This window comes from Trichomycterus rosablanca, chromosome 9 (assembly GCF_030014385.1).
Source record: "Trichomycterus rosablanca isolate fTriRos1 chromosome 9, fTriRos1.hap1, whole genome shotgun sequence".
In the NCBI taxonomy this organism is placed as follows: Eukaryota; Metazoa; Chordata; class Actinopteri; order Siluriformes; family Trichomycteridae; genus Trichomycterus; species Trichomycterus rosablanca.
Genome location: NC_085996.1, coordinates 14,357,022 through 14,367,956, shown reverse-complemented (window position 1 = coordinate 14,367,956; position 10,935 = coordinate 14,357,022). Strand labels below are relative to the sequence as shown.

The following is a 10,935-nucleotide window of genomic DNA, read 5'->3' as shown; positions in this document are numbered from 1 at the left end:
ACTTTTGCGGCCGATATGATGCCAAAATTCTGAATAGTGGAAACTAAATTATCGACATCTACCTGCCCACTCACCATTACCATTATGTCATCTGCATAGGCTGATACTTTTAGATGAAAATTATCATCCTGACCTATACCTACCCCATTAATGATAGAGCGAAGCTTGTTTAGCAGTGGCTCAATGGCAAGAGAGTACAACATACCAGACATAGCACAACCCTGCCGTATGCCCCGAAAAACCAGGAAAGGAGCACTCAAACCACCGTTTATCTTCAGCACACTCTCAATGTCTTGATACATTACCTTTATCATGCTGGTAAAACTCTGTCCAAAGCCAAAGGCATCAAGAGTATGCCACAAGTACTGATGCTCAACTCTGTCAAATGCTTTTTCCTGATCAATTGAAAGAAGACCAAAATCAAGCCCTAGAGACCCAGAAACCTCCAAAACATCCCTCACTAAGCATATGTTGTCTTGAATGGATCTACCAGGAACACAGTAGGTCTGATCTAAATGAATGACCTGCCCCATCACCTTTCTCAACCTGTTTGCCAGGGTCTTGGAGAATATTTTTAGGTCTGTGCACAGGAGACTCACTGGTCTCCAGTTCTTAATCTCCTGTAGATCGCCTTTCTTTGGCAGCAGGGTAATAACCGCCCTCCTGCAGCTCAGTGGCAAAATACCATCAGCCAGACTCTCATTCAGAACAGCCAACAAGTCTGCACCCAGCTCTGACCAAAAGGTTTTATAAAACTCTACTGACAGGCCATCAATACCTGGGGCAGTGCCACCCTTCATGCCCTGCAGAGCAGCATAAAGCTCCTGCTCACCCAGTGCCTCTTCCAGCTCTGCACTGGCGTACTCAGCGATCCTTGGTAACCCGGCATAGAACCCAGGAGCTAGGTCTTCGTTGTTCACCTGTTCACTTCTGTACAATTCACTATAGAATTGTACAGCCCGTTTTCTGATCTCAGTGGGCTCTGTTAGCTCTTTACCTTCTTCAGAGCGCAGAGAGTGAACAAAACGACTCTGACCATTTTTCTTTTCCAGGTTAAAGAAAAACTTGGATGGAGCATCCATTTGCGTTAAGCTCTGAAAACGCGATCGGACCAGTGCCCCCTGTGCCCTGATGCCCAAAAGATCACTCAGCGCAGATGTTTTAGATCTGAGAGCTCCAACTCGACTCTGATCTCCAGTTGAGTCTATCAGTCTTTGTAACTCTATTATCTCAGCTTCCAGTTTTTTCATGGACTGAGTAATGTGCCGTGAGACACTGAAAGTGTACTGTTGACAGAGTTGTTTTATCTTAACTTTCCCATAGTCCCACCACCCCCGCAAGTTACTGAAATAGTGTTTCTGTGCTTTAAAACCATTCCAAAAGACAGCAAACGCTTGCCTAAACTTCATATCGCACAACAAGGAGTTATTAAAATGCCAATATGCACTTTTAGGTTTAACATTTGCAATAAAAACAGAGCATAAAACCAAACTGTGGTCTGAAAAGCCAACAGGTGTAATCACACAGCCTTTTATAATGTTCAGCTGATGTTTAAAACTATAAAACCTGTCTAATCTAGCCAATGACATCCAACCCTCTCTTGCATGTGCCCATGTGTACTGCCTAGTGGTTTGGTTTAGGTTCCGCCAAACATCACACAGTTCATGAGCTTTAAGTAGCTCACGGAGGGCACGCTGTGACGGGGCATGCGGTTCTGTGTGATTACGGTCAATGCCATCATCCTCCGTGCAGTTAAAATCTCCCCCCATAAAAAAATAATTATCAGAACTGTAATTTTTTAGAGCTGTGCTAACAGTATGTAAAAAAGCCACCCTCTCAGCACCAGCTGTAGGAGCATAAATGTTAAATACAGCAATTTTAAATCGCTCAAAGTGAGCACGTACAACCAGACATCTACCGCGCACCACATGCTCTACCTCATAGGATATTGGCACAAGGTTTTTCGCAAACAGAATGGCCACCCCACCCCTGTTGGAACTCAAGTGACTAAGGAGGACCATACCTTCCCATTCCTTCTTCCAATCAATTTCATTAACATTATCGCTATGGGTCTCCTGAACAAGCATTATATCAACACCCTTTTGCTTAATTGATTCAAATAACAAGGCTCTTTTGTAGCCATCACGTGCCCCATTTATATTTAAGGAGCCCACCCTTATCCTGCTCATTAATAAAAAAAAGAGGGATAACACAAGCAGAAGAGTAGAAAACAACAAGAGGTTATGATGTTTCATATCCCTCTTCATTTTGAAGTCCCATTTTTAATTTTGGCACAATTTTCTTTAGCCGGTAGATCTCCTGCACAGTAAAGTAGTCTTCTCCTTCATTCCTCATGAATGCTTTCACAGAGTCAATAAATAGCTTACGGTCTGGAAAATATTCTTCAATCACTACACCCTTCATGTTTTTCGTTCTCTTAAGAAATGACCGAATCTTCTCAAATGTATACGCACTCCGACGGCTCCGCTGACTTCTCATTTCAGTCAGATCACTGTCAGAGTCTTCAAAAATGCCAGATCCAGAATCCTCTTCGTGTTTTTCACTCTCCTGCTCTGATGCCCTCTGTGCTTTTCCTTTCTTTACCTCACTCTTAGTCCACTTAATTTTCATTTTTCTCTTTCCAGAAGGCACTCGGAAAAGTGCCTCCTCAACCACAGATTCAGTCTCCATGCCTTCCTCTTCCAAACTTATTTCATTGGAAGTGACATCTTCTACACCACCTTCATCTCCAATTTGGGAAACGTCACACTGAGACCCTAGGCCCTTTTGCAGATCAGTTTGCATAGTGTTACTGTCCCCATCACCACTAGGCCCAGCTATTTCATCACCCTCCTCAGCTAGAGTCTGAGTGTTTGAAACAGTGCTCTCTTCTATCCTTTCAGCTCTGTCCTTTGCTGTACTAGGCCTAACGTTCTCCTCACATTCTCCAACTCCAGCACCTCCAGGCCTAGCGTCCGCATGTACTGTGTGTTCTACACCACCCCCAGCAGGTGCAGAGTCTGAAGCTTGTGAGGTACCTTCACCTGCCTCAACTGGACACGAACGCTTTAAATGCCCCTCTTGTCCACACCCGAAACATTTCATGTTGTCAGATGTAGCAAAAACGACATAATCAAAGCCATCAATTTTGAATTTAAAGGCTACGTTCAGTTCTTTAGTTTCACTTTTCAAAACCATGTAAAGTTGTCTTCTAAAAGAGACAACATGTCGTGCATGCTGAGTTTTACCACCAAAGTAAATCTTTTTTACAGAAGACATTACTTGACCGTAACGTGAAAGTTCAGCAATAAGTACTTCATCGGTCATAAAAGGTGGGACATTGGACAGAGTTATTTTCTTCGCTGATCGAACGAGGGGCATTACTGGGGTAAACGTTCCCTGAATAACAACACCAGTTTGAACAACAGTGTTAGCTTTATCTACACTGTCTATAAAAATCACAACAGCACCGTTCATCCTGGATGCTGCCATGATGCTACTACAGTCTACAACCTCTCCTACAGCTAACACACACTCCTCTACTGAACACCTCATCTCAGGGGCAAGTTTAACCCCATGCCGACGAGTAAGTTGCTCAAACTTTACTTTCTCCGCTGCTGCCATGGCGACCGGCAAAAAAGCCGGCAACCGGCGAATGTAAACAAACCACCCCTCCCGCTTTAACTACAATCACGTAACTTTACTAACACTGAAACAACTTTACAAAATATTCAACCAGCACAGAACCGTAAAGATAGAAAAGTTAGAAACTCACACAGCAGCAGATTCACTCGCTCACGCACCTTCGCTCACGCACCTTCACTCGCTCACGCACTCACTTCCGCTCACACACAGAGAGAGAGAGAGAGAGAGAAAGAGAGAGAGAGAGAGAGAGAGAGAGAGAGAGATCTCTATTCTGTTTTATCTCTCATCCCACATATCTTTCTCTCCTCAATCATTCTTTCTTGTTCATTGAGAGGACGTCTGTGTTCAGCGCTGACTATGAAGTCACAAAGCTGGGCGGACAAACAAAGGAGCTTCAGCATGCTCTTCTGTTCACGGTGTTTGAATAGCACACACACTGGGACCTTGTTCCCATCAGAGTCTCATCCCTTCTTTTCTACTCTCTTTCTTGGATCCAACCCTGTTTTCAAATTGAGTGCGGGATCCACTAATCCATTTACTTACACACACCTTGGGGCAACCTAGTGCAGTGTGTGTGCTAATCCACCTCCTGGATGGTGTGATGGGTGGTACAGGGGTGCTGGGTTCAATCCTCGCCTCCGGTTATTGTCTGTGAAGAGTTTTGCTTCGTCCAGGTAGTCCCGTTTTCTCTGACCTCTCGAAAACATGCACCTGTGTGCTGTAATCCTGTAATCTGGTCCGGCATCCGGTGTTTCAGGGTGGCACCGGACCCACAATGACCAGTAATCTTCTATCGGAATTTCCACCCAGTCCAGTTGGAGCTTCTCTCTCTTTGGTGCCACCACCATTACCACCAGTTGAGCAGGGCGGAGGCGTGTCCCCTTCGACATGTGCTGACACAGCTATCTGTGATCAACCGCCTCTGGTGCAGGTGCCTAGTCCGGCCAGCAGATGCTGCTCTTGCACCAGCAACAAGGAACCACTGGTCATTCTGTCACTGTCCCTCCCCCTACAGACACACAACCAATCGTGTGTCTGAGTGGGCACCCGGCTGGCTAAAAGCAGAATTGAGATTCAAACTTGAAAGCTTGAGATCTAAACTTTTGCTTGTTTATCCAGAGAATTCCACATGGACAAACTAAATAGCTAGATTGCCACTGCTGGGCCTTTGAGCAAAACCCTTAACCCTCAGTTGCTTGCAATGTATACGGTCATTATTGGAAGTCACTTGGACAGGATCAAACCCTGGTCTCCTGGATGCTGTGTTGCTCCGTGGTACCCACTTTACCAGCTGCAGCTTTGTTTTACTTGGCTGATTGCAGTTAAATAGATTTATTGCACTGTCAAACTGATTAAGAGAGTGTGACAAAAGTTATGTAAAAGATTATGCGCTACAACTTGATCCACATCTCAAATTAATAAATTATTGTATAAATTAATAAATAATTAATAAATTAAGCAGTTTGAAGTTTTTTTGGGCTCTTTTCTCCTTAGCCACATTGAATTTAACACCTTAATAAAATAATGAAGAAACCCCAAGCAGGCAAGTTGAGCAAACAGCACCATGACTTAGCATTTAGCAGCTCTTGGGTCCTGAGGATGTAGATTTGAACCTCAATACTGGTCAGTGTCTCTTTGACCTTCACTCTCCAATCCCAAATTGTTATAATTATTATTCTGGTGTTTGACATGACTATTAACCAACACTCTTGGTCTGTGTCTATATGATTTCATTCATTTTCAGTCACATGACTGGCTGATTACAAACCCAATTCCAAAAAAGTTCCCCCTTTTTCTCCCAATTTAGCATAAGCAGTCCGCTGCTGGGGACCCAGATGGTGTCCAAGGAGGGAGTATATTCGCCTAACATGTGCTCCCTCCGGCTGGTGCGCAGTCCACCAGTCCTTTCTTATTCTCCCTTACTTTGGTGGATTTGTGATGTATGTTTTGTACACAAAAAGCCACGCCCTGATCTCTGCTCTATTGCAGTTTTGTACAGGCGCCCTGGGCAACCAAGATCCTTACATAGCGTTGAAGACCCCACCCCTTTATTAGTCCGGTCATTTTCCAGACAGCAGACTAGAGGCAAATTTTGCTAGCTGCAGGCACTGCCTGCTAGGAGGCGCACAGCCGACAGGTAGAAGAACTGAGATTCGAACGTAGGTACTTCAGAATCCCAGCACTGGTATGCTAGAGGATTATCCCGCTGTGCCTTTTTTTACCCGTTTTCAAAGTTTTAATTCTTAGATTGACATGTCCCAACATTTTTGGAATGTTTTACATGCGATCACCTGTAAAAATTCTGCTTTCTCTTTTTATTTGCATTTTATAACTGTCCCGACTGCATTTTTACACCCAAGATGTTAGTTTGGACACCAGCCCATGAGTTTATTGGACATCCTATTTTAAAAAATAAATTGTATCATAATAGAGTGACCTCTAATGTGTGTGATTTACTCAGCTATAACAACAGCTACTTTTCTAAGAAGGCTTCTCACATGACTGTTGTAATTTGTGCCCATTCAGTCAAAAGAGCATTTGTATGGCTGGGCACTGATGTTGGTCAAGAAAGTCTGAATTGATTAGATTAGATTAGATTAGATTAGATTAGATTAGATTAGATTAGATTAGATTAGATTAGATTAGATTAGATTAGATTAGATTAGATTAGAGTAGAGTAGAGTAGAGTAGAGTAGAGTAGAGTAGAGTAGAGTAGAGTAGAGTAGAGTAGAGTAGAGTAGAGTAGATTAAACTTTATTGTCATTGTGCAGACTACAAGTACAGAGCCAACAAAATGCAGTAGCATCTAACCAGAAGTGCAAGATAGAGATTATTTACATATAATACAGTAAAAAGTGCAGTAGTGACCAGATAAGTAAAAATGAAGGTGCATATATTAAAAATAGTAAACAGATAATGGTTGTACAGTGTATAGACTACTATATAATTACAAGGTGACTACAGTGGCTAAATCAATTAACTACAGTGGCTAAATCTTCTTTTCCTAGGCCTTTGTCCCGTTCGGTTACGGGGTCGGCTCTCGGGAGCAGGGGCGGAGCCAGGGGATGGCCAGTGGTGGCCATGGCCACCATAAATGAATCTTCGGCCACCCCTCCGGCCCCCCCATCACCGCTTTGCCGGCAACTTTTTTTGCGGAAGCATTTCTGCACGCAGGTGTTCTCACAGGGACGCAATTCAACAGCGCACCTCAAAGAAGTAGTTCTCCCCCAAAACCTTGCAGTAATACACGACATAAAGGTCAACCACCAACACAATTACAGAAGCAGTACTACATAGTGCTACTAGTACTATTTAGTAGTATTTGTGGCGAGCTACGAATAAAGGCGCAACCGGGCTCTGCGCGTTCCAGTGTTGCCAGATTGGGCGGTTATCCGCCTAATTGGGCGGATTTTGTTTGAAAACAATTTAATAGCAGTTAAATAACACTTCTATTTAAAAGAATATATTCAGTTTTAAGAAGCTCCAGCATTGTAGAAGGCTGTTAAAAGTAAAGACTATTTTCAATGCTGATTTGGCTTAATAGTGTTGGTCAGTCTGTATCATATTGTTGAAAGAAAATGTAAATTTGTTTTCCATGCATTCACACTAGCATGTTCTGGGGTTCAAATGAGTCTCATCATTACACACAAGTTGGCAGCCAAATGATAATGTATTGCAAAGGAATAGCTTTGAAATTCTTCCTCATAATGTTAAGGTTATAGGCTATATTCTGGTTTTTCACTTGTCAGGGAAAATGAAGAGAGAAAAAAAGCTTATTATTCTTCGTGATGTAATTCTACATGGCACTTACTGCCTGTATAGGTAAATGAGTGAGTGACCACATAAAAAAAGGTATCAGTTTCTGTGCCACCCCTGTGTGAGCAATGGTCTCAGTCTGGCCACCCCTATGGAAATTGTCTGGCTCCGCCACTGCTCGGGAGATCACGATCCGCGCATCGATTTGGCACAATTTTTATGCCGGATGCCCTTCCTGACACAACCCTCCCTATTTCTATCCGGGCTTGGGACCGCCACTACAATACACTGTTTTTTGTGCATCTAGCGGCTAGGTATCTATAGGACAATTCAGTGTTTCCAATTAGCCTGGTGGCATGTTTTTTGGACTGTGGGAGGAAACCGGAGCACCTGGGGAGAACATGCAAACTCCGCACAGAAAGGACCCGGACCGCCCCGCCTGGGGATCGAACCCAGGACCTTCTTGCTGTGAGGCGACAGTGCTACCCACTAAGCCACCGTGCTGCCCAACTACAGTGGCTAAATGAATGATCATAATTAGAATAGAGTATATAAGTATAGTGGATAATATACAATATATACATACATTATTGTTGTGCTGGTGTGATTAGTGCAGTAGTGCCATGTGCAAATTTGCAAATACTGATATGTAAACAGATGAGATGAGACACTTAAAAAGTACAAAAGTTTAGTGCGATCCAGGGTGCAGTGATATTTTACAGTGTTGTGGTAGAGTTTAGCAGGGTTACAGCCTCAGGAAAAAAGCTCTTCCTGAGCCTGCTGGTGCGAGAGCGGAGGCTCCTGTAACGCCTGCCAGACGGAAGCAACGTTCCAAAAAATGGAAGTGAAATGTTCCAGTTCAAAGCAGTGCAGGCCACTGAAGTTCTTAATAGAGTCTTTGTAGACTTTGCTTTGTGCACGGTGGTAGAGTAATGCTGGAAACTGGAAAGGACATTCCCCAAAGTATTGCTGCAAAGTTGCAATTGATTTATGACACCTGTTAGAAATTACTGTGGCTGAAACACATTCAAAAATCAGAAGAGGCGTCTCAATACTTTTGTCCATATAGTGCAAACCAGATTACTGCCTCCTCCCACTCACAGATGGTAGCTTTACATACTGCTAACAGGGTCTTATACAGTCATCCAACATCAGTGGGTGTTGAACTAACAGCTTAAAGACTGGCACGCCAAAACACTGTTGGATACATTTACACCACTATGCTTAGGCCAACGTTTCCCTGCACCGTGATGGTGCCCTGAGTGCCAGACTAACTAATCAGGGCAAATCAGCTGGTAGTTATTGCCCATCTGGTATCGTGAACCATGCCAAAACGCAAATACATACACCTTCACGCTGGGGTCGGCCTAAAAGTGTTGACTGACTGTGGTTTAATTGCATTTTGACACTTAGAAGAGGAGGTAAGAATGACGTAAAAGTAGAAAAACAGTTCCTAGGCAACCAATAGCACATTTTAAGAAATTTGGGTTAATAATACACTGATCAGGCATAACATTATGACCACCTTCCTAATATCGCGTTGGTCCCCCTTTTGCTGCCAAAACAGCCCTGACCTGTCCACTAGAGCCCTGGAACCGAGATGTTAGCAGCAGATCCTTTAACATGTCAAACTAACATCCACATGGATGGCAGGACCCAAGGTTTCCCAGCAGAACATTGCCCAAAGCATCACACTGCCTCCTCCGGCTTGCCTTCTTCCCATAGTGCATCCTGGTGCCATGTGTTCCCCAGGTAAGCGATGCACACGCACATTTGCAAATTTTGATTTAATTTTAGTCATAGTCTTTTGACTAAAATGTCATTTAGTTTTAGTCGTAATTTAGTCATCTGAATTGTTTTAGTTTTAGGCTAGTTTTAGTCGACTAATTATCATAAGACTTTAGTCGACTAAATCTACAGTCGATTCAGTCGACTAAAATACATATTTGTTTGTTTGTTTATTAGGATTTTAACGTCATGTTTTTACACATTGGTTACATTCATGACAGGAACGGTAGTTACTCATTACACAAGTTTATATCGAACACAGTCATGGACAAATTTAGTGTCTTCAATTCACCTCACTTGCACGTCTTTGGACTGTGGGAGGAAACCGGAGCACCCGGAGGAAACTCACGCAGACACGAGGAGAACATGCAAACTCCACACAGAAAGGACCCGGACCGCCCCACCTGGGGTTCGAACCCAGGACCTTCTTGCTGTGAGGCGACAGTGTTAACCACTTAGCCACCGTGCTGCCCTAAAATACATATAAAGGGTGTAAAATGTAAATGCTTTTTTATCACTTCCCTTGAATTATTTAAGTCATTATATACACTTACACAAAATTAAACATTTTTTACCCAGTTATGGAATATTATTAATGTTTGAATGTGCAATACACACAAAACCAGATTTAACTTATTTCAAACATCTTTATTTACCTGACCTTGCTTATTGAGCATAACAATAACAAAATATTAATGACCAGTAGGCCTGCTCTGCCTAAAAAATATATGCATTGTTCATAACAAATTGTATATTACATTCTTTATAAAACTGGGTACCATAAAAGCAGCAGTGCCACAAATGGTTTACACATCGTCTTGTTTTTCACAACGTCAAATGAGAAATGTGTCCATATATCGACTCTCCTCTTTCTCCCTGTTGACATAGTGGAGTTAATCTAGTTCCATGAGTAAAGACAGTTCACAGGCTAGTCTGGTCTTTCCGGGTTTAGATCAAATGTGTGCGAGTGTGCTCTTAGCACCGTACTGCAAAAGATTAGTACTGATTGGATGGCTAATCGGCTTGTCCCGCGTCTCCTCATACGCTAAAGTAGTTCTGATTGGATCTCTTCCTAACTTGTCCCTACCTTCCACAAAACTAAATCAGTTATTGGATGTCGTCCCTGCCAAACATTTTCGTCTCGTTTTTATTCGTTGACGAAAGTGTCGATTCATTTCGTCATAGTTTTTATATTTTTATGTAGTTTTTATTTAGTTTTTGTCTCGTTTTCGTCATGAAAAAAAGGTTCGTTGACGAAAACTATGACGAAAATCATTCGTCAACGAAATTAACACTGGTAGACAGGGGCCAGCATGGGCACCCTGACTGGTCTGCGGCTACGCAACAAACTGTGATGCACTGTGTATTCTGACACCTTTCTATCAGAACCAGCATTAACTTCTTCAACAATTTGAGCTACAGAAGCTCGTCTGTTGGATCGGACCACAGGGGCCAGCCTTCGCTCCCCACGTGCATCAGTAACCCATGGCCGGTTTACCACTGTTCCTTCCTTGGACCACTTTTGATAGATACTGACCACTGTAGACCGGGAACACCCCACAAGAGCTGCAGTTTTGGAGATGCTCTGACCCAGTCGTCCAGCCATCACAATTTGGCCCTTCAAACTCAAACTCGTCAAACTCGCTCAAATCCTTACGCTTGTCCATTTTTCCTGCTTCTAACACATCAACTTTGAGGATAAAATGTTCACTTGCTGCCTAATATATCCCACCCACTAACAGGTGC

The 10,935-nt window shown here is 43.1% G+C and overlaps 1 protein-coding gene across 1 annotated transcript in view; it reads left to right on the top strand.

Annotated features, from left to right (window-relative positions):
- Positions 1-3,493: 3,493 nt before the first annotated feature.
- Positions 3,494-10,935, top strand: part of mettl24 (methyltransferase like 24) — a 35,688-nt gene continuing 28,246 nt past the window's right edge. The window contains exon 1 of the mRNA XM_063002465.1: positions 3,494-3,586. Within this exon, the coding sequence (XP_062858535.1) occupies positions 3,494-3,586 (93 nt within the window). The remainder of the gene's footprint in view (positions 3,587-10,935) is intronic.